General features: G+C 37.3%; 1 protein-coding gene across 1 annotated transcript in view; it reads left to right on the top strand.

Moving 5' to 3' along the window:
* The window catches only part of LOC121857409, an 86,471-nt gene that overhangs the window by 29,213 nt on the left and 32,978 nt on the right, over positions 1-24,280 (top strand). Inside the window, exons 2-4 of the mRNA XM_042353451.1 lie at positions 2,912-2,999; positions 4,144-4,340; positions 23,553-23,688. Coding sequence (XP_042209385.1) covers positions 2,939-2,999; positions 4,144-4,340; positions 23,553-23,688 — 394 coding nt within the window. The 5' untranslated portion in view covers positions 2,912-2,938. The remainder of the gene's footprint in view (positions 1-2,911; positions 3,000-4,143; positions 4,341-23,552; positions 23,689-24,280) is intronic.

Here is a 24,280-nt window from a genome sequence, read left to right as displayed (position 1 = left end):
CCACTTCCCTTCACTTAACTGGCTTGTTTTTGCTCCCTCGGGTTCAGTTCCGTGTGCCAGTTTGCATGTTGCGACAACACACCATTTAAAGTTCTGTTATAATATCAGCAACGTTATTTTCGCTTTGCTTATCTCGTCTTACCGGTAATTGATTATCTATCTGTCTGTCTGTCTGTCTGTCTGTCTGTCTGTCTGTCTCGAACAAGAGAAAACGAAACAAGCACAAACTTAGAGAGAGAGAGAGAGAGAGAGAGAGAGAGAGAGAGAGAGTCCACGTTATATAATGGGAACACAAGGCTTGATATACCGCACGCAATTTGCCACAATCGTCAACCGTTTTGTCTCGTTATTTGGGTTATTTGGGTTAACCAATGTGTGCGTGTGTGTGTGTCTGTGTGTGTGTGTGTGTGTGTCTGTGTGTGTGTGTGTGTGTGTGTGTGTGTGTGTGTGTGTGCGCGTGAGTGTGTGTGTGCGTGTGTGTGTTTTTGTCTGCTTGGTCATTTTGCAAACTCTGCAGTATCTCTCTCTCTCTCTCTCTTTCTCTCTCTCTCTCTCTCTCCCTCTCGCCCTCCTCCTCCGCGTCTGTTCTCACTTGCTTTGCAGTCAATCCTCTTATCTACAGTATTTCAAGAATCTCTCTCTCTCTCTCTCTCTCTCTCTCTCTCTCTCTCTCTCTCTCTCTCTCTCTCCGAGTTGTAATAAACAATTCATACATTAAACTTCATCTTACATTTCATATTTCATCTTTGTATTGTCTATTTACAAACCATCTCCTATTTTCGTTTAATTTTTTTCATAAGGATTAGTCCACCCGGGTACAGGTCACTATTATTTATCTACAAATTTTCGTTATCTCCCGGCTATTTACGAAGAACAAATTATTTCTATCGCTTATTTCCAAGCAATTATCAAACTATTAAGAAGTAATTTGGCATCTTTAACATTCCACAGTCTTTATATAGAATGATCTTCCTCACCCCTCCTACTATTACCACTACTTACAAAACGATCTTCCTCCTCTTTCTAAGCCTCATCTTCGTGCTTCTAATACGACTACTACTAATTATACTACTACGGCAAAAACTACTACTACTATTACTACTACCTATCATAAAAAAATCCGTTTTACAAGAAGAAATTATCCTATTTCTAAAATTTGTAAAAAAAAAAGCCTTTCTTTAACATTTTGTCTTAATTTTATCAAGTTATAAAACAAATAAAATTTAGTGAACTTAAAACTCTGTAAATCATTTAAAAGGAGTAAAAAATTATGTAAGTTCTGTGAGTCTAGACCAATTAGAAGTACTGTACTGTATAAAATCGTATGGAGTTAACCAAATAAAGTAGGCCAACTAAAATATAAAAGAATATTCCCTAACTCAGGATTCTTTGACTCTGGACCAATTAAAATTAAGCCAATTAGCACTATCTTGCTCGTTTTATATCTACCTATGTACCTACCTTGTGCAAACACGGTGGCAGAAAAAGATGAAGTAAAACAGTTTTTCGCTGGACGTAACTTACTTGTTTTTTTTTTGTTTTTTTTTTAAGCCCAATTTTTTAGTGGAGAAAGTTGTGAACCCTTTCTCTGTTTTCGTGTCTCTCTCTCTCTCTCTCTCTCTCTCTCTCTCTCTCTTTCTCTCTCCCCTTTCAATATATTTTGCTCTTTCGTCTTCTATCTCTCCCCTTCCCTTCTTCCCTCCCATTATCTTCTGTCTGTCGTCCTTTTTTCCTTTTCCCATCCTCTCTCCATGTCTCTCTCTTTTCCTCCTTACCTTTACCTTCTTTCTCCCCCTTTTATCTTATCATTCTCTCTCTCTCTCTTTCGATTCACAGATGTTACGAAAGCTTACAGTAACACAGACACATACGCAGAGTCGCGCGGCTGATCTGATCTGTTTGTTTACGGGACCAACTCGTTCGTGACAGGAATCCATGCATGCAGTATGTATACGACTATTGTAGGCGAACGTGATCGACCATGAACGAGTGAAAAACAACTAAAACAAAAAAAAAACAAAAAAATAGACAAATAACCTGCATCGTCAAGCGTGAACGAATACAAACATAACTAAAAAAAACACACACAGATAGCCAAACAGCCAGCCATATACTTTCAAATAGACACTAACAAATAAAATTACACAAACACTCCTATAAACATAAAAAACTCAGACAAACTACACAAATAAAGACACACACACACACACACACACACACACACACATATTCTCTAATACACAACTCTACACTCTGGCATACAAATTGCGGGTTTCCTCAAATTATAACGAGGGGCGAATAGCGTGTGTCATGTGAGGTAATCTAATATATGTCTACCAAGGATGGCTGATGGCTGATGGTCACACACACACACACACACACACACACACACACACACACACACAGGTGCGTCAGTCCCCCACACATATAAATTCTAGCCTATGTACATAGCGTTATGGGTTAGCGTGCGTCCTACGATTGAGAGTGGGGGCTCAAAGACAGGCGGTGTGGTACAGATGTAGCATGATTGTATGTTGTAGGGCTGAATAACTCTCTCTCTCTCTCTCTCTCTCTCTCTCTCTCTCTCTCTCTCCTCAATCTGTCTGCCTAGGTCTATCTCTCTTTGAACAAAATTAAACACTTAAAATAATCACGACGAGAGCATTAAGACGAGATAATGAAAGAGTACCATGGAGGATAATGGATAAAGAAAGACGATATTAGAAACAAGAAGCTATTAGGTACGAGGAAGACTACAGACGCGGCGGGTGAGTGAAGCTTAAGGTGGCTGAGGACGACTGCTGTAGAGGAGGAGGGGTAAGGGGGGGGGGATCAGGGAAGGAGGAGATGGGGGGGAGGAGGAACAACAACTTGATCCCTTGAATAATGTTGCCTATTTGTTTGTTTACAGGATCAGCTGGTGGTGACGTCATCCATTATGGCTGCAAACTTGGTGGCATCTCTGTTTGTGTTCCCTCTCCTTCAGTGCATCGCTGCCGGTGAGTTTTTCCTCCTCATCTCTTGTTATTTTAAATGTGTTCTAGCCATTAGTCACCCCCAATACCCGCTTTTGTTGACGATCTAACCGACGATGTCTCTTCCGCGTGAGGTATATTTCCCCCCATATACTTCTTATTATATACATGAAGTCGAGCGTATTATTCTCCCCACAATATTATACTCCTGATAGCTTCATAGATAACTTTGGTTTTTCTTGTGGTTTTGGTTGTCTTTTTTTGATGTTTTCCTGCAGTTGTGTCACATTTGTACAAACCTGATGATATAATACAAAGGGAAAAGGCGCTAAACAAAAGCTCATTAAGAAAAATACGCGAGTTTTAAATCTGATATTGATTACATGTTTTAACTTGAAAAAATACAATCATAAAACATAATAATGGCTAAAAAAATAATAATTTCAATCCCTATTTATTAGATAAATCGTAATCAAGTTCCCTGCGTTAGGAATAACCATTTAAGTTGTGTTAATAAACCATAAAAACTTCAATACATTTACATAAGAGTATAATTATTGTGAAGTAAGAAGCGTTGTCAACTATCAGAATATAGTATGAGGAATGTTACCAGCGGAGTTAGTTATTGCTCGGCTGCTCAGTTATTATACATTGTTTAATTCCCATATGAATATAACCTTGTTCTTATAAATATACCGAAGGAACTTATAGCTATACTGAAGCCAAATTAATCTGTTGTGTTCAGTAATTGTCCTCATTGTACCGCTGATGACGTCACTCTCCAGGCTCAGTGCTTAGATTATTTTCAAGTATTTTATTTCAATTGGATTATACTTATGCATCCATGTCTTTTAAGATTACATGAATTCTGTGACAACAACAATAATAGTGAAAATAAAACTGAAGTTGATTGATATTTACGGATGAGAATTCACAATGAAGAGAGATTATTTTAATTAACTCAGGGGATAAAGCACAGCTCACAGTATGATTGCAAGAGAATGAAATTGATTGAAAGTCTGAGATATTGACAGATTCAACAGGGGAACTATATATATACGTGTGTGTGTGTGTGTGTGTGTGTGTGTGTGTGTGTGTGTGTGTGTGTGTGTGTTTGTGTGTGCGTGCGTGTGTGCCCATACAACACTGACCCCGTTATCTCCCTCAGGTCTACGAATAACAGAAGTAGAGGTGCCTCGCTACCTCATGGTGGGACAGAAGGCCACCCTGCGCTGCCAGCTGGCACTCGAGGGCGAGGTACTCTACTCCCTCAAGTGGTGGAAGGATGGCAAGCAGTTCTACCAGTACATCCCGCTGAACAAGCCCCCGGCAGTGGTGTTCACCGTCCCAGGAATCACCATCAACGTAAGTAAATGTTTATGTGTTGAGTAATGTCATGGTGCTATTACTTGAGTGTATGTTAGTGTGTGTTGAGTACAGTAATGTCATGGTGCTAATACTTGAGTGTATGCTACTGTGTGTTGAGTACAGTAATGTGGTGGTGCTATTACTTGAGTGTATTATAATGTATGTTGAGTACAGTAATGTCATGGTGATAATACTTGAGTGTATGCTACTGTGTGTTGAGTACAGTAATGTGATGGTGCTATTACTTGAGTGTATGTTAGTGAGTGTTAAGTACGCTAAACTGACGATAGAACTACTTGAGTACATTTAAATAATTATCTAATAAGTGTGTAGGTTAAAGGAGTGATATTATTATAATATGAGTAAGGTACAGTTAAATACATATGTGATAAGTATGATAACTGACGACACTATTACATGAACACGTGTAAATTTGAGTCAACTGGAAAAAAGCAACAGTACCATTGTGCAAGAATTATATGCTGGTTAAGTGAGTTGAACCAATCGTGCACTTCTAACAGGAACAGAAAATAATAAGTGTAATGAAGAATTTTATAAAGAGACTTATATAAACGTTATAGTTACCATTATACGTGTGGTCTAATGCATTATCATGTTTGGTGTAGTGTTATATAAACATTTTAAGTAACGCAGTAGCTGACGCGAGGGTGACAGAAGTAGATGGAACTGTCAACATTTTTACCTTAAACAGCAAAGCGCCTTGTGTTGTGTTGATTAATGCACAGCGGGTGTTGGAGGGTGACAGTGTGACGCAATAAACTAAGTTGTGAGGATCGTCCTGCTTATATACCTGATCATTATCTCTCTCTCTCTCTCTCTCTCTCTCTCTCTCTCTCTCTCTCTCTCTCTCTCTCTCTATCAATCTTTCTCTCTTTCTCCCCCTCTCTCTATCTCTCTCCTGCTGCGATATTCATACATTATAATTTCGTCGAAAACTCTACGGTGGTAGTCACCCACATTTCACTATCTACCCGGTTATATTGGTAAAATTTATTCTATTAATAATGGTACAAATAATAATCTTAAAGCTAAATTAAATACTACTACTACTACTACTAGTAGAAATAATAATAATAAATCAAATAATGTAAATAATAATAATAATAATAATAATAATAATAATAATAATAATAATAATAATAATAATAATAATAATAATAATAATAATAATAATAATAATAATAATAATAATAATAATAATAATAATAATAATGGCCATAGATCTAAACTAAGCTACACTTAAAACTCTCTCTCTCATTAAGGACGGACAAAATAAAAGTACTGTATATGTAGTCAGAAACACAGGGGTAATGTCTTAATGTTACTGAACTTTGTTGTCTAGTGTCGAGGTTAAGAATTAGCGAACAGAGAGAGAGAGAATCCTCATTGTTAGGTATGTGTGTGTGTGTGTGTGTGTGTGTGTGTGTGTGTGTGTGTGTGTGTGTGTACTAGAGTTGACTGAACGATCCTTAAAGAACAACTCAACGATGAAGTCAATTGCTTTTTCCATCTCTCAGAATATTTCCCCCTCATCATAATTTCTCATTATCACTCATTAGACACTAACGGTCGATTCCTCAACTTTGTCCATTTAGGAAACTTACATTCGTGATTATTCAAGGTTAGGTGGCGCAGAATACATATTCATCTGCTGTTTAATAACATCCCCCACAGGCCAACTTTGCTCTGGAAAAAATAACTTTACATAATGCATAAGATAGACCTCCCTCCCTCTCCTCCACACTCAGTCCTGTGGTCTAGGTATGTAATTTTCTGAAAATATTAGCAATTATGATTCCACTGTTAGCATAACTACTTGATGGTTCGTGTGTGTGTGTGTGTGTGTGTGTGTGTGTGTGTGTGTGTGTGTGTGTGTAAGAAGTTCGTATGGTCGGGAGTACACGCTCTAACACCCTGAGCCTCTTACCTATATTGGTAGGTCGTGGATGCTGCTGCACTATATTGCCTCGTCTGCCTACTGACCCACACCAGTACACTATGCTTTCACATCCCCACTCCCCTTCATCCCATCCCTCAACCCTTCACCCCTCCCCTCTATCCCCTTCCCTCCCCTACGTCAACTTATTAGTTTGGGATCCCCCTTTATTGCACTCGCGACCCTTACCTTCCCCTACCCCTACCACAGCTTATAAAAGAATCATGCCTTATTTGTACATATACTGTGTGTGTGTGTATACTGTGTATATCCTGTACGAACACACACACAAAACACACACACACACACAACACACACACACACACACACACACACACACACACACACACACACACACATACACACACACACACACACAAAATATAGAAATCTCTCCTTGAATCCATATATCATTTTAAACACAATTTACAGCGGGTAAAAACCAATGTCAATAAACACCCCTGTAGTCCTTATTCTTACATTACTTCAAATACAATGTCAACACACACCTAGAGAGAGAGAGAAACACCCACATAGGATTCAATAATTTTTTTTTTTATCTTGTGTCAACTATTTTCTCATCTCGCTCGGTCAACCTTGACACTAGGCTGGAGTGTTGGAGGGGACGGTTCGCTGCCTGCATCTTTTGACAATTATTTGGGCAAGTAATATCATCGAAGAAAGTGTTAACTACTATCGACGGCCATGGCCTCAGGGCACCTTTTACAAAGTCTCAATTTCTACAGTTGACAGTCTGATAAATAAATGAAGTGATAATTTGACCTGAAGACAACAATTACAAATTAGTTAAAAGTGAAATAAAATTAAACCTCGCCTCAACACTTGATATGCAGACCATCGCTCCTAAAGACGTAATTATGTTCCAGTAATTTAGGTAAAGTCTGACGCAATTGGGGCTAATCACTTGTTAATTAGCAGAATACATTAACCTGCTCACCTCTCATTCTGTGGTCCAGCTAACTCCTTAACAATGTGTTTCAGTATTTCTAGTCATTCCCAAAGGATATAATAAAGAGACGACTTAAGTCGTGCAGTAATACAATAAGAAGTTCTTGTAAATGCCGCACCAGCTCAGCTCATACACACTTTAACAAATAAACACAACACAAGGAATATTGTGATCATTATATTATTACTGTTAATATTATATTGTTGTTAATATTATCATTGTTATTAACATTATTATTAATAGTGTATTAATATTTATCATTATTAATATTATTTCTATAATTTTTATTAGTAGATTCAGAATCAGAATCATTTTCATTAATGTCTTTCATTTCTCTCTCCTAGGCTTCCTCTCTTTATCTATATTTCATAATAATATATCATCCTATTTTCCTCTCTCTCTCTGTCCATCGCTATCTTTTCCGGACCATGAAACAACAATTTCGTTTCCTTCTTGACCAGCCGAACTGACACAAAAATTTCAATAATAGAGAGAGGTCTGAGCTGGTCCGCGGGAGCTGTATCAAGAAAACCCTCACCTCTGGCCAGACAGATTTCATTTCAAGAACATATCAAATATTGTTTGCTCGAATAAAAACTTTTGCTTTCGATAATGTTTCAGTAAATACTATTTGTTGCAACGATTTCATGTGGCTCGTCTTGCACTATTTCTCTGGGTGAAAACGTAACAGGCATGTACAGGTTCATCGAAATTGAATGCCCAGATTTTAAATGGTTATATGTTGAAATGTGGGCTCTCACTCTCTATACAACGTGCACTTTTAACACCATATATATATATATATATATATATATATATATATATATATATATATATATATATATATATATATATATATATATATATATATATATATATAAACTCATATATATATATAATATATATATATATATATATATATATATATATATATATATATATATATATATATATATATATATATGCAAGTAAATACTGTAGGTGCGTAGTCTGTTATATGCTGATATACAAAGAAAACACGAAGTTCCCAAGCGCTTTCGTGTAATTCACATCTTCAGGGGTGAGTACAGACTAAAGAGAAGTACAAAACAAGGTGTATATATACAGAGGAGGGTGAGACCAGATCCACAATGGTCAGGTATTAGGTAATGACCCTACTAATCTTTAAATAGCACCTCAACGGTCGGTAGTCAGGTCAGAGGGTCATATATATATTGATCGGTATCTCTACATGATATAAAATTACCCCAAAAGTAGTTTTATTTATATTTTTAATTATTACTCTCGAAAAATCTTTTTCAACTATAGATATTATAGTTACGTTTAAGAATAGAAAAAATAAAATAGTACTAAGGTTTCAAATCATCCTTCAGAATTCTTCAAGTCTATAAGTGATATATAAATACTACATAAACTAGCACTTGTCTAGGCACTTAACATTCACTCGCTGACGAAATCTACCAACTGGATTTAGTGTGCGTGACCTACACTTACGTCAATACCCTGAGTTTATCTCAGGTGAAAAATGTCAAGGTGATGAAAAGAAAAAAAGTGTTTCTACATTGACGCAACTTTGAAGACTGACTGAAAAGGAAGATGGAATTGACTTGGGGGGTTGCATGTACTGGGAAGATTACACGTTTTGGGACATCTGCCTGTACTAGGACGACTGCATGTACCGGGAGGACTGCACGTATGAGGAAGTTTACATGTACTGGGAGGATTGCACGTACTGGAATGCGCCTATTGGAAAGATTACACGTATAGAATTTCCCACAATAATAACAGGAACGCGAAATTCAAGTCAAGTTTGGTTACGTTTGGGTAGGGTAGGGTAGGGTAGGGTACTAATGTTTGGGTTAGGTTAGGTTAGGCTAGGATAGGTTAGGTTTTAGTATATCTATAGCTCTTTCTGGAAATTCATGAATAATACACAATCATTCCAATCATATCATGAGTTTCCCCATTGTCTCTCTATGATTCAGTACACTCGTTTCTAAGAGCAAGTCTTCTCTAAATGTGTCCACCTTGTTGTGAGAGTTTAAAAATACCTACGTGAGTGAAATACTTAGCAAGGTTCTGCAGGCCGATGAATTCCCAGCGAGACATGACGGTCTTACATATAGCAGCATATATTATTTTATTTTCATTATAGAACGGGAATTCAAGTTGGTGTTTATGGTTACTTAAATCTATATGGGAAACAATTAATTTTCCATTGGGAGAGAGAGAGAGAGAGAGAGAGAGAGAGAGAGAGAGAGAGAGAGAGAGAGAGAGAGAGAGAGAGAGAGAGAGAGAGAGAGAGCACTTACTAAATAAAAAAAGAAAAAGAGAGAGAGGATAGAGATATAAAAATAAATATGAAATAGAGAGAGAGACAGAGCACTTACTAAATAAATACAGAAAAAGAGAGAGACAATAGAGATGGAAAAATAACTAAAAATAAATATAAAATAGAGAGAGAGAGAGAGAGAGAGAGAGAGAGAGAGAGAGAGAGAGAGAGAGTCTTATTCTTCATCTCTCTCTCACGTGACAGACAACCCCTCGTTATAGCCTCGACAGGTGATAGATACAACATCATACAGATCCCAGCCGCGTCATCTGAGTGGCGTGTTAATTCAAATTTCTCCCCAATCATACCAATCGCTACGTCCTCTTTCCCCTTGCTACATTTCTCTTCGCTTCCTGGAATCAAACCCAAAACCTAGTATTACAGGCCACTTCCTTCACTTTAACCCTTCGTCTCCCTTTATTCCCACCCTTTCCCCCCACTCCCTTTTTTTTTATCACAACGTACTCGCCAGCGACGCACACATCGTTAGTCGTGGACACTGCCGCTGCCTCCCTGTTCCCTCCTCTCTCACTGTTACAGGTATCGTGGTAGGGTATTCTCTCTCTCTCCTACCTCTCTCTCTCTCTCTCTCTACCTCTCTCTCTCTACTCTCTACTACCTCTCTCTCTCTCTCTCTCTCTCTCTCTCTCTCTCTCTTAAGTTCAGCCAGCCTGTGGGTGGAAATTCTCCTCTCCTGAGGCTGGCCTGACTCAAGCGTGAGATGCTCCTGTGACTTTTTGTTTTCTAGATCAGTATAGCTGCACCTCCTAGCAACGCCTGACTCAGCTACACCACTTCCTATGCTTCTGACAGGTGCTTTCTCTCCCTGTATTACTTTCTCTCCCAGTATAACTTTCCCCCTAAGTTTTAACTCCACTCCCGGTATTACCTTCCCTCTCAATATTACTTTCCCTCCCAATATTACTTTCTTTCGTTATATTACTTTCTTTCCCAGTATGTCTTCCCCTCCGAATATTACTTTCTATCCCAATATTACTTTCCCACCCAGTTTTAATTTATCTTCCCGTATTACTTTCTCTCTCAATATTACTTTCTCTCTTGCTCACATATAGTTTTTTCTGGCTAATAAATAGACCTTAATATTTAATATCTATCCTTTTTCACTTACCCAATTATTAACTGTCTCTAGATAATTTCCCCAAATTTAACTCCTTACCAACTCCAATTTCCGTGAATTAATAACTCTCTCTTTCTCTTCCCCTCCCTCCCTACCTCCCTCCCTCCCTCCTTCACCCGCCGAAAAAATAAAATCCCAATTTAATTTATCACTTTCCCTAATAAGTTTTCCCCAAAGTTTCCCCAAATTTCCCCAAATATTTTTTCCAACATGAGTCCTCACCAAACAGTTTTTTTATATATTTATTTATTAATTTATTGAATCCCCAAACCAATTTTCCCCCTATTATTTCATACCCGTTACTTGCAGTTTTTTCCTTGTTTTTCCCCAAATTTCCCCGTCCAGTTATTCCCTAGAAATTTTCCTTTACTATTGAATTATCCTCTCACTTAACTCTTAGCTCAATCCCATCCATTTTTCCTCTCTCTTCTCTCTCTCTCTCTTTCTTTCTTTCTTTCTCTCTCTCTCTCTCTCTCTCTCTCTCTCTCTCTCTCTTTCTCTCTCTCTCTGTCTCTCTCTCTCTCTCTCTCTCTCCCCATCCAGTTTCCTCTCTCTCTCTCTCTCTCTCTCTCTCTTTCTCTCTCTCTCTGTCTCTCTCTCTCTCTCTCTCTCTCCCCGTCCAGTTTTCCTCGCGTCCAATACGGCAATAGGCGACCACCTGCCCGGAGCTGGCCAGGTGGGCACGACAGCTGGTCTAACATTGAAAGACCATCCTGGACGAATCCCTCTTTGAAGCAGGGGGTTATCTAAAAGGCTTTGGGGGGTGGGGAGGGGGAGAGGGAGGTAAAGGATGGAGAGGGAGGGATAGAGGGATAGAGGGAGGGAGGGAGGGAGGAAGGGAGGGAGGGATGGAGGGAGGGAGGGAAAATAATTAGATTTTTTTTAACTCTACCCCCTCTCTCTCTCCTTCTCTCTTTATTTATTTATCTCTCTCGATTTCTATCTATTTATCTCTCTCTCTCTCTCTCTCTCTCTCTCTCTCTCTCTCTCTCTCACTCTATCTGTCTAGTTTGTTTCCTGTTTGTGCTAATGAATAACTAACAGATTGAAGGGGATAAATATAGTGGGATGATTTTAACTCTCTCTCTCTCTCTCTCTCTCTCTCTCTCTCTCTCTCTCTCTCTCTCTCTCACATTCTCTCTTTCCTTATCTTTCTCTCCCTCTCTCTCTCGCTGTTATATTTCTCTCTCACATTCTCTCTCTTTCTCTTTCTAAAGTGCATCCCCTTTGTACCAGTAGTTATCTGAGACTGAAGAAATATGGTCAGATGCTTTTAACACACACACACACTTTCTCTTTCTCTCTTTCTCTTTTTCTTTCTCTCTCAAATACATTTTTTTTCGTAGTTACCTGAAGTCGAAGAGAAATGATCAGAGGTTCTGGGAAAAATAAAACACCTTATCTCTCTCGCTTTCTCTCCCTCTCTCTTTCATTCTCCCTTTCTCTCTCGCTTTTTATATCTCTATAATTATCTCTTCCTTCCTTTTTCCCGCTATCGCTTTCTGTCTCTCCCTCCCTTTCATCCTAGTTATCCGAAGGTGGAAAACATGTAACCAATGCTTTTAAAACTCCCTATCTCTCTCTCTCTCTCTCTCTCTCTCTTTCATCCTCCCTTTATCTATCCGTTCCGTCCTTCCTCTCTCTTCCATTCCCCCCCCTCTCTCTCTCTCTCTCTCTCTCTCTCTCTCCAGCCCTCTCTCTTTCTCTGTCATTCTTTCTCCCACCCTCTCCTCCCTTTCTCTCTCACTTTATCTCCGACATTCTCTATTCCATCCATTCCACCATTCTCTATCTCTATCTCTGTCATTCTCTCTTCCTACCTCTCTCTCCCTCTCTCACTATCTGGCGTCTCCTCCTGTGCTCTAATGAACTAATGGTTTGATAAATGACTAGAGTAATATGAGCCACCTATGGGCGACTGTGTAATTAGCTACGCAGAGAGAGAGAGAGAGAGAGAGAGAGAGAGAGAGAGAGAGAGAGAGAGAGAGATTGCGTATGCAATGTTTTTGATTAATACTATTTTGTTTTGCATCGTCAGCCTGAGAGAGTGGATCCATTTTATGACTTCAAATTATACGCCTATGAATTTTATTTTTCTGAAAATTCAACTGATTTGGTCACAAAAGCACTTATTTCTACACATACACACACATCTTTACACACAAACAAACACATAAAGACATGTATACACACATTTGCACACACGCACACATCTCTATGTACACACACACACACGCACACCACTTCCCCCTGTGGAAAGTTGCGAACCGCGCATCTACTTGAATCAAAAAACTTAAGACTTTACAAAGTTTCTGAGACGGTATTTTGCCCTAGATTCTCCCCTCCACGCCCTTCGCCCCCCTTCACCCCACACTCTTTTACAAAAAACGTGAAACCTCACTTCTCCCTTTATAGAAATCAGCTAGCTTAAGGTGCTGGACTCACTTAATATACCCAAAACGGGAAATTCTAATTCCCTGTAGCCTAACACAGTGTACAGCAAACGGTGAAAATCTTCCTCCTTTTCAGCAAGAACCAGGTTTATAAGGGATGGAATGTACTCTTCCTTCAAGCGAGAACCCGTTATAAAACAGAGGGGAAACTTTACTTTATCCCCTCGTATAAAAAGGGATACTCCTCATGTCTCTTTGACCCTACGTACGAATGTGTTTGTGTGTGTGAGTTTTATTATGCATGAATGTATGTGCCAGGACAATTATTTAAGTATATATATGCACAATTGTATGTACAGTATATGAAACCTAAACATATTATACAGTCACTGAAAAAAAAAACTACCTATACAAAATTGTGTTGAAAAAATATGACACAACGAACGAAGGCATTTGGCAACACTACCGAGACAACAGGAGTCACAGTGTTTATTCTGAAATTCATCGATCACCCCAAGTAGAGACAGTCTTTTTGTGTGACTGTACATATGATCACCATTAATGTACAAGGGAACGAACAACTGCCTGAGTCAATAAAACAAACGTTTGAAAACACAGCCGTATACATGTCTGAACCAAGTAGTTGAATTAAACATAGGGTTGGCAGTCGACCAACTCTCACCTGAGTTTGATAAGCACACGCTGCCTACATTAACCTCATTAACCTGGCCAAGCTCATATGACGTCAAGCTAGGGAGCGTTGTAACACACACGCACACACAGACACACACACACACACAAATTCTATCAGTGTATTACAAAGAAGGAACTTGTAATTTAGGAATGAAGTTTTAACACACAAATAGAAGTTTATAGTAGTTATGATGCTGATGAAAGTTAAAGTATTAATATTAGTAACAGTAGTCGCAATCATCACCATCATCGCCATTATCATCACCAGTATCATCACCATCACCATCATCATCATCAGTATCATCACCATCACCATCACCACCACCACACCATCACCATCATCACCACCATCATCACCGTCATCATCATCATCATCATCATCATCACCATCATCGCCACCATCATCACCACCATCACCATCATGAACGTTATACGGTCGCTTTCAACACTTGGATGGGTTAGCGGTGATTACCTGATGTCATAGTGTACCAGTTACCTTCAGGCAAATTTAAAGCAAGTTGTACGGTTGGATGGCCTCCTATTGCCACCCAACTTCTACAGAGTTAGACTTCAATGTTCCCTGAGTTAATAATAATAATAATAATAATAATAATAATAATGATAATAATAATAATAATAATAATAATAATAATAATAATAATAATAATAATAATAATAACGATGATAACTTTGACAATAAAAAACAGAGATGAAGACTGAGCTTGTTTTCAATTATCCTCACACTGAACACATTTTTATTCTTTTCAGTTCACTCAACTTTCTTCTCGCCCCAATGATAATCCACTAATTTGAAGAGGAATACAATTTTAACGATGAATACCTCACAGCGTTTGGGAAATAAGTTGTTATATAATTATTAAATTTTCAACTTATATTTTATTTCCTAATATGAAGTAGAAAAAGCATTTATAATACTTTTCTATCAATTGTATTTTGATTTAATCTTTCTTCCTACTCCGAAATTTATGCACCGATAATTCCAAGTCTTAAAGAGTCTTCAGATCTAATACACTTTAGTTATTCACCTACTTCGTTATAGGATTCAACCTTATTCACCATTGATTAGGCACCATTCATCATTCACCAATTCACAAAAGTACCATATAAATTTCACTTAAGATTCAAAACAGCTGTAAAAATTTTTTTTTAATCCCTCGGACACATTTCCCAAGATTTACACCCCAGCATCTTCATTACTAACACGGTAAACGTACCCTTCCACCCCCACCACCCCACCCCCCCAAAAAAATAATAATAATAGTCAATAAATGCTAATATAATATTCCAACGTAAATTTTAGAGGGAGTTAATATCACCCAAGGAAAAAAAATCCCAGTTGTATTTTTCTTCTACCCAGAATTTACGAAAAATGCACAAAAAAAAATCAATTAGCATATAGATGGAGGCGAGTGCTAGCTTATGGGGCTATTATATGCACTCTTGATATAAATGGTCGCTATAATGTCCAATAACTGGATTAGATGTGATGCCGTTATTTTTTTTTCCGGTCCAATGCGAATCCTTATATACTTATTTTTTTTCGGCTGTTACTCTGACGATTAAGCCATTGGAAGTACATTCTGATATGTAGTAGGAGATGTGTGTGTGTGTGTGTGTGTGTGTGTGTGTGTGTGTGTGTGTGTGTGGTGAAAAAACAGAAATACGGTACTCTGTAATAATAATAATAATAATAATAATAATAATAATAATAATAATAATAATAATAATAATAATAATAATAATTTATCCCGAGGGAAAATTATCCGGAGGCATTTTATCCACTAGAATTTTGCCCCGCTGGTCGAGGTCTCCTTCTCCCTTGTCAATATCAGACCCGATGGCCAGTCTACCCAGGAAACTGACTGCTGAAGGAGAAGGTTTAATGGATAAGTCTATATTCACTTATACAACTTTTATTTAGGTAAACCGAAAATCACTTATCCTGAAAAGTACTTAACGTTGACAGAATTTTCATTTATTTATTTATTTATTTTTATATATTTTTTTGCATTGACGAATTCGGTGACTGAGTTGTTCGAAAAATTACGTAATTCTGAGACTGACTTATCCAGACGTTGTCTTATTAGGTAAATAAACTTATGCGGAAACTGACTAACTCAGAATGTGGGGGATACTGAAACGTAAGGATTGATCACCATAGAATAGAGTAGGGTAGAGGAGACACTTACCCACTGACTTGATTGATTCTGGGAGGCTCTCAAGTAGAAACTAAGAAGGCACTCTTGACCACTTAAGAGAAGGAGGGAGGATGAGAGACGGAAGGAGAGTGAGAGGGAAAGAGAAGGAGAGGGTGAAGGAGGATGGCAGAGAGAGAGAGAGAGGCACAGATATTGATACATTACACACACACACACACACACGCGTATAATATTTCCGTGAGGGGTACAGTAGTTGTTTATTCACAAGGTTAAAGCTTAATCAAATTTATTTCACAAAACATAATAAAATAGATAACTCGGAGAAAATAAAATGAACCCCAATTTAGCTGTGACAGTAAAAAATGTTGAATACTGTATAGTTGGCAGAGAATTTTTTACCTTTTTTTTTTACATTTTATTTTATTCCCTTTTATTCACGGATAGATTTTCAGCAATTTATATGAAAAGGAGAGTTTGAGAGAGAGGTTTTAGTAAGTAAGGTACACTAAAATAATACAAAATAAAGGTAACAACGATGATAATAAATGAAAGTGTGTGTTTTTCTATAAAAAATGTGTATTATTATTATCATCATCATCATCATTATTATTATTATTATTATTATTATTATTATTATTATTATTATTATTATTATTATTATTATTATTATTATTATTATTATTATTATTGTTGTTATTATTATTACCAGTATCAATATATATTACAAGTCAAATGTAAAAACAAATATAGAAAAAGGGAGGGGAGGGGAAAGTACATAGGTAAATGGGAATGAATGAGGTAAAGGAGGAGAAAAACATACGAATGAGGAAGAAAACTGGAGAGAGAGAGAGAGAGAGAGAGAGAGAGAGAGAGAGAGAGAGAGAGAGAGAGAATCAAAACGAATAATAAAGAAAGACTAACGACGGAGATAACGACGAAGAAAACCTGATGAAGAAGACGGGGATGAAAGAGAGGCATGGGATAATGACCAGCGTAAAATAATGAGAATAATGAAAATGTGATGAAATTCCCTATTAATCGAAGATAACGTAGAAGAGATGATGGAAAATGATGGAAAAAATAATAAAAAGCCAAAGAAGTTGGTAATAAAGGAGAGGGGATGAAAAAGATGGAAGAATGATGATGATGATGAAAGATATAAAGATGGATGATAATAAGATAAGGTAAGAAAGGAAGAGAGAGGATGATGATGATGATGGTGTTAAGGAGAGATCCTAAATATGAGTGCAAATAGGAAACGGGGTAAGGAAGGAGGAGTTGGGAGATGATGAACACCATAAAATAATGATGATGAAGAAAATAAAGACAAATGGAAATAAGAAGAGGAAAGGAAGAAATGAAGACAAGGGAGGTGGTTAAATTTGAGGGAAATTAAATAACATATAAAGGCTAAGAGCAATGGTGAAGGAGATGGATGTGATGAATAAAGAAGATAGGGACAAGGGAGGAAGAGGAGTAATTGGTGTAGTAGTGAAGGTGTTGAGACAGACACTGGGGTCCTGTGGGGGAATTACTGCTTGCTATTCATGTATTCCAATGTAGTCCTGAACACACACACACACACACACACACACACATATATTTGTGTGTGTGTGTGTGTCTGTATGTATTTGTGTGTGAGAGTGTGTGTGTGTGTGTGTGTGTGTGTGTGTGTGTGTGTGTGTGTGTGTGTGTGTGTGTGTGTGTGTGTGTGTGTGTGTGTGTGTGTGTGTCTGTATGTGTGTGTGTGTGTGTTATCTGAGGGGAGGCCACCAAAGTAATGACAGAGAGCGTACATAAACTAGATCCCCTGCATAAAGAGGAAGGTGATAAGAATAAATGTAAAGATCATAGAGGGATAAGGGTGTCGTATATAACAGGAGCAGTATACTGTATGTTAGAGTTATTACTGAGAGAACTGTATCAACACAATGAAGGTCCACAAGAGGATGTCTCGAGTAAGTAATTGCGCTACAGAGCACAAATGAAAGGTTTTTAAGGGCTATTAACTCTTTTTTGGGGGGCATTAATGTATTTAGAAAGAGCACGTAAAATATTTTAGCAAATACTGAAAACATTTGGAGTTCATGAAGAAATTATTAAATACTGTCCATAGTTTTAACTGGGTATATAAAGCAGTAGCGTGATTTTTTTTTTTAGAGACGAGGGAATTCTGGTGTCCTGGGGAAGTGTGTAATATCACTACGACTCGTTTATAGTTGCATGGATGGTGTAGCAACGTATGGAAGTAAAAGCGACAGAGAGATGTGCATAATGATGTAGGATGAAAATAGGAGGAGGATGAGCTGCTGTCTGTAGATTACACTGCTACGGCGACAGATGGCTTTGTAAGAGAGCTCACAGTACCAAGGGAATGTTGAGGGTATGAACAAAACAACGAAGTAAAGAAGAGGAAGGAAACAGGGAGAACACATGTTATCTTCAGTAGGAATGCAATGGAGAAATTGAGGTGGTTCTGATACCTGGGTATGGAGGCGGGACCAATTAGATCTATAGATGATTAACTAGACCACAGAGAAATGGATGGAGAGAAAGAAACAGGAGATTGAAAAATGTAAGTAGAGAGAGGTAAAGATGAGGACTTATAAAGAAATAGTTGAACCGAATGAGTGAGTGGTGCGAAGCAAGGACTGTGGATACGGGAGGTGGTGTGAAGCAAGAGCCGTGTATACAAGAGGTAGCGTGAAGCAATGACTGTGGGTATAAGATGTGGTGTGAAGCTAGAACTGTGGATACAAGAGGTAAGGAAAAATTGCAAGCGAGAGAAAGGAGAAGATTGAAAGAAAAAAATGTCTGGCAGAAAACAGATCAGGGTCTGTTCAAGTGGAAAATATATATTGAAAGAAAGGGAAGTAAAATATTCGTAAAATGAGTGAATAAGAAAGAGCCAGACGGTAAGAGGAAAAGAGGAAGACCAAAAAGGGAACTAAGAGTGACATAAAGTGATATTTGGGAATGACTTGTGGTTCATGGGTGATGTTGGCTTATGTGAAGGTACATGTGGAACCCAGATTTGAGGTCTTGTGATAGAAAGGCAGCACCGTGGAGGGACATCATTTAGAGCAGTAAGAATGACTGAATGACAACCGAATGGACGGAGATTGTGAATGTTATATTTACTCATTATTTGTCGGCAACCCTTTATCGAGCGGGGAAAAGTTTGAGTTAAAAAAAATCAAATAAATGTTCGTATATATGGACACTAAGAGAGTTGTTATTCCCGCCTATCCAGACTTTCAGCATATATTCTGTAAACACCAACTAATTAGCATATCAAATTTATATTTACAACTTTCCAAATAAAATAACACTTAATCTGGGTTGCATACTAATGCGGTCTACACCACTAACGAATTTTTCCCCATCGTCGGTGACCTATTAATTAAAAGGTCAGGGCAGGTTGACCTTTGGCCCTAATTGCTTCAGTGTTTTGGATGAACAAATTTCGAAACAACCAATTTTTTCACTTACCAGCGGGGGTAGGGGGGGGGGGAGGGGAAGATAGATTCGTACCATAAAGGTCTGCGTTACTCTGGGCACAACGCAGGCGAACGTTCGTCTGGCATGGTATCCAATAGCACGTCAATACGGAGTTGAGGGGATTGCCAGGCGCCGTTGGTTGCTCTTCCTTGCGTTGTTTTCGAGGTGTGGAATATAGTGTTATACGAGGCACTAAGTTTCTGTTTTGGTTGTGAACGTCTATCATTTTCTGACTTTTGCATTTTTCTTACTTTCTTTTTTCTATTCCTATCTGTATCTCCCTCGTTTTCTTTTATTTTTTACATCTCTCTTTTCTGCCTCACCCTGTCCCCCGCTCTTTATATTTTTTCTCAATCTCTCTGTCTCTCTCTGTCTCACTCCCTTTGTCTTTTCTCCATCACTTTGTCTCTCTTCTACTTTTTGTCGTCAAATGAGAGTCAGTATTAATCACTGATGCACGATTGTCGAAAGAGCGAATTAAACTATACAACACTGACTTAACACCGTATACATATATATAAACTAAGACCTTATACAAATATGACTTAATACCTTTATACAATATATGAACTCACATATAAGAACCATATAATTTTGTGATTTTTTTTTCTAATGAATTTGTATTTAGTCAACTCTTTCGACCATACAACTTTAATCATGAATAAAATGTTACTAATATGTATATAATCACCCATTGATTTTGTTAAGTATTCTCAACTCAACATTACATAGTCAAAAAAATAAACGTCTTACTTTCAACATTTCTATAACATAATCGTATGTAATAAAAGCTTTAATCTCAAAATATCTTAAATTAAATATTTGTGTAGTTAACTTTTAAACATCGAGTCATTGTTAAAATTGCCAGAAATTGTATGAATAACCATTCACGGATAATTAATGTTCACAGGCCTACACGTAAAAATTTTGATACATTTAAACTCAAAACAGGATTTATTCAATTTATTTTTCGGATTTTTTTAACTGTTCGTTCTCCATATGTCAATTTTATTCCAATTTAGGTCACTCCTTCAACTCAAAATATTAAATAAATCCGTATTTAATCAACCTCTAAAACAGGTAGGTCGCTCTAAGCTATATTCTGTGTTCCTTGACTCGTGAATTCAATTATTATCGAGATCAAACGACGCAGCTTCCTGATCGCTTGTGTGTTTACCAAACTAAAAGCTCTCTCTCTCTCTCTCTCTCTCTCTCTCTCTCTCTCTCCTTATCTCATTTTCTCTTTCATTCTCTTTCTGCTTGTATCTCATCCGTTCTCTATGTTGCGCTAATTCTCTTTCTTCTCTCTTTTCCTTGCTTCGTTCATTTCTCGTTCTCCCTTTCTCCCTCCATTTCTGCTTCTTGGCCTGTCACTCACACACTCACTTCTTTTCTCTCCATCTCTGTTCGTTTTCGCAATCTCTTACTCTTTATTTCTCTCTATGTATTAACTGCTAATATCTCACTCACTCACTCGCTCGCTCACTCACTCACTCACTCACTCACTCAAAAGCTGGACAATGGGTATGATTTGAAAATTAATTACCACTCAAATGAATAAATCAATTCCCTGAATGGTCTAGGATATCAGCCAATGAGATGAGAGTACCAGGCGTCAACCAGCCAATCCGAACAGTCTCGCCTGAATTACCCAACTTAACGAGAAAATCTGCCATGAATCAGCCAATAGGATAAAAACGAGTGAATTTGGGATAAAATATCAGATCTTGATTACAATTTACGTTACAGAAAAAGAAAAAATAACCTATTTAAGATCACATGAAGATTAACCCCACGATTTATTTAACCTTATAAATACTTTCCTCCTATCCTAACTCTAACCTAACCTAACCTAACGTAACCTAATCTAGCCTAACCACGTGATCTCTAATTTATTTTAAAGCCTACTAATGAATGAATAAATGGACAGATGAAATAACCCAACAATAAGAGAATGAATATGTAAAAAAAAAATAAAAAAAAACCGAGTAAATAATAAGAAAAATAAATTATAGAAGATAAGAGAACAAAAAAATCAGTTAATTGAGACTTAGAAACCAAATATATAAACAAAGAAAAATAAACAACTTCAGTACTTGAGGAAACACGAAAACAAATAAATAACAAGAAAAAAAATATATAAGAAAACTAGAAATAATAAAGTAATACATAAGCAAGTAGAAATATAAATAAGGATATACCTTAAAAAATTAATATATAGTCTCACGTAAATATGTAAATTAATGTAGAAAATCCTCAGTAAATTAATATAAAATAAATACTGACTTATATAAGATATGGATAGGTATATGTATTAATGACCCCGTTAATTACCCCCAATCATATGAGTTAATTAATGAATAGCGTCTAACAACAACAAAACAAATTATGCAAACAAACATTATGTACACAAATAAAGTGATCGATGGTAAATTTTGTTAAGAGTTTGATCGATTGTTTGTTTGAATGATTGTGTGGATGTGGATTGTGTGGATGTTTATCTTGTTTGTGAGGAGGTCTCTCTCTCTCTCTCTCTCTCTCTCTCTCTCTCTCTCTCTCTCTCTCTCTCTCTGGGTTGGAATACGATTGTTTCGGTCACTGAATTTTGTTGAGAAGAAAGACAAAAATATGAACGTTCGTTCCGGCAGAGAATATTTTAGTCATACATTCTTAAGCACTTAGAGTGACGTAGATGAACTAGCGTAAAAAACAATGGAGTGTAATGGTAGTTTTAACCGAGATATTATTTTTATGGTGGGTCATGGAGGGTTATGTATGTATTCATATTTATTTAGTTTTTTTTTCGTGAGTAATAAAAAAACAATGTTGCAATGCTCTCGTTTTTACAGTGTGTGTGTGTGTGTGTGTGTGTGTGTGTGTGTGTGTGTGTGTGTGTGTGTGTGCATGTTTTGGATAAGTTAGAAAGAGTAGGGAAGGAGAGAAAAGAAAAATTATGAGAGAGAGAGAGAGAGAGAGAGATAATGGTGAATGATAAAAAAAAAATTATCTACAGGTGTTGACAAGTGGAATCACACCTGAGCACTAATTGTTGCAGCAGCAGCAGATTGACGCACCTGTCTCGCCACTGCTAGACGCAATATGTGCTCAGCTTTTGTTGTAAAATTTCTGAACGACAATTTATAATGCGAATCGTGCTGAGTGTGTAGTTAGGAGCATTAGTTCGTTGTTTCTCGTCTATAAATTATCATTTTGTTTGCAGTGAGAACGGAGTATTGTCACACCTAGCGGAAGAGTGAGATTATTTCACCTGTATTGAAATCGATTAATAATTTGTTTCTGTTATTGAAAATTAGCGATGGAAGAAGTGGATGATGGTAATATATGTATGTATATCTAGACTTAATTCTGAGACCAATTGTTGCTACTAAGGCTAAATTAATTACCTGACGAGTAGTTGAGTACTTGGTAAATAAATAACTACCTTATATAACCGGTACACAAGACGACTCTGGCCCCTAATGTACCTGGGTATAGGAGTCACTAGCAGGTCGGACAGGTGTTGATCCGATCTTTAACGTTCAACAGCTAGTGATTTGCTCCACCATAATGACGGTATGTTGGACCGCTCAAGATATAGTCGGTCATCGCTTTCAACAGGTCACAATTGCTCATACATATACACACACACACACACACACACACACACACACACACACATGTATATATGTATATACATGTGTGTGTGTGTGTGTGTGTGTGTGTGTGTGTGTGTGTGTGTGTGTGTGTGTGCAATTGTGACCTGTTGAAAAATTTGACAAAGGAAGATTTAATCATGATGGATATGCTATAATTTACCAGGTATTAATCACACTATGTTATTGAAACCCTAAACAAATATACATCAACCAATTATTTTTTTTTTGTAATATAATAAAGGACCGCCGGCCCCCACCACCACTATCACGGCTTCACGAGTCATTTTTTTACTTCTATTATTAGTGTTGTTATTATTATTATTAGTGTTATTATTATTATTATTACTATTATTTTTACTATTATTACTAATAAATCGTGCCCCCCACAGCCAGCACGGTCGGGTCTACATGAGGTGGAGCTATTGGACGTACAGAGTTCCTCTACAGGCAACTACAGGTGTGAGGTGGTGGCTGAGGGACCCACCTTCAACACCCACGTCATGTCTGCCAACATGACCATCGTAGGTGAGTCACTGACCATCGTGAGTGAATAGGATTTACTAACGTGTTTGGGTGAATAAAGTATGGGTGCCAACATGTAGGGGTGGAAAGTCAGAGCAGCCAACATTACTTCTAAGTATGATTCAGAGATACAAACAAAACAGTACAATATCCATAAAATAACAAAGGGAGATAATTACACAGTATATGAAGTAAGGAACAGGAAAAAAGGATAATAAATCGAAAGGTATAAAAGAGCAAGAGGTTGATGATGATGATGATGATAATGATGATGATGAAGATGATGAGACAATTAAGAATAAGGTAACAAAGAAATGAAATAATAAAATCAATAAATAGGAAGATAATTTAATAAGTGAGAGATAAGAGAGAGGGTAATGAAAGAGGAAATAGAAAGGATGGAAAACACACACGAAAAGAAAGAAAACATGTAGAGGAATAATAAAAACAACGCCACAAAGAAGAGGTAGAAGATGGAGAATAAATGTGAATGGAGAGATAATGTGAGAGTGAAAGAAAGCAAGGTAAACAGAAGGGGAGAGACGGAGAAAGAAATGAAACTGAATTTAGCAGAAGGGTTGAGAGGAGCTTAGAA

Source organism: Homarus americanus, unplaced genomic scaffold (assembly GCF_018991925.1).
Source record: "Homarus americanus isolate GMGI-L3 unplaced genomic scaffold, GMGI_Hamer_2.0 scaffold12143, whole genome shotgun sequence".
NCBI lineage: Eukaryota > Metazoa > Arthropoda > Malacostraca > Decapoda > Nephropidae > Homarus > Homarus americanus.
The sequence above is the reverse complement of the archived record's forward strand: the minus strand, read 5'-3'. Positions and strand labels throughout refer to the sequence as shown.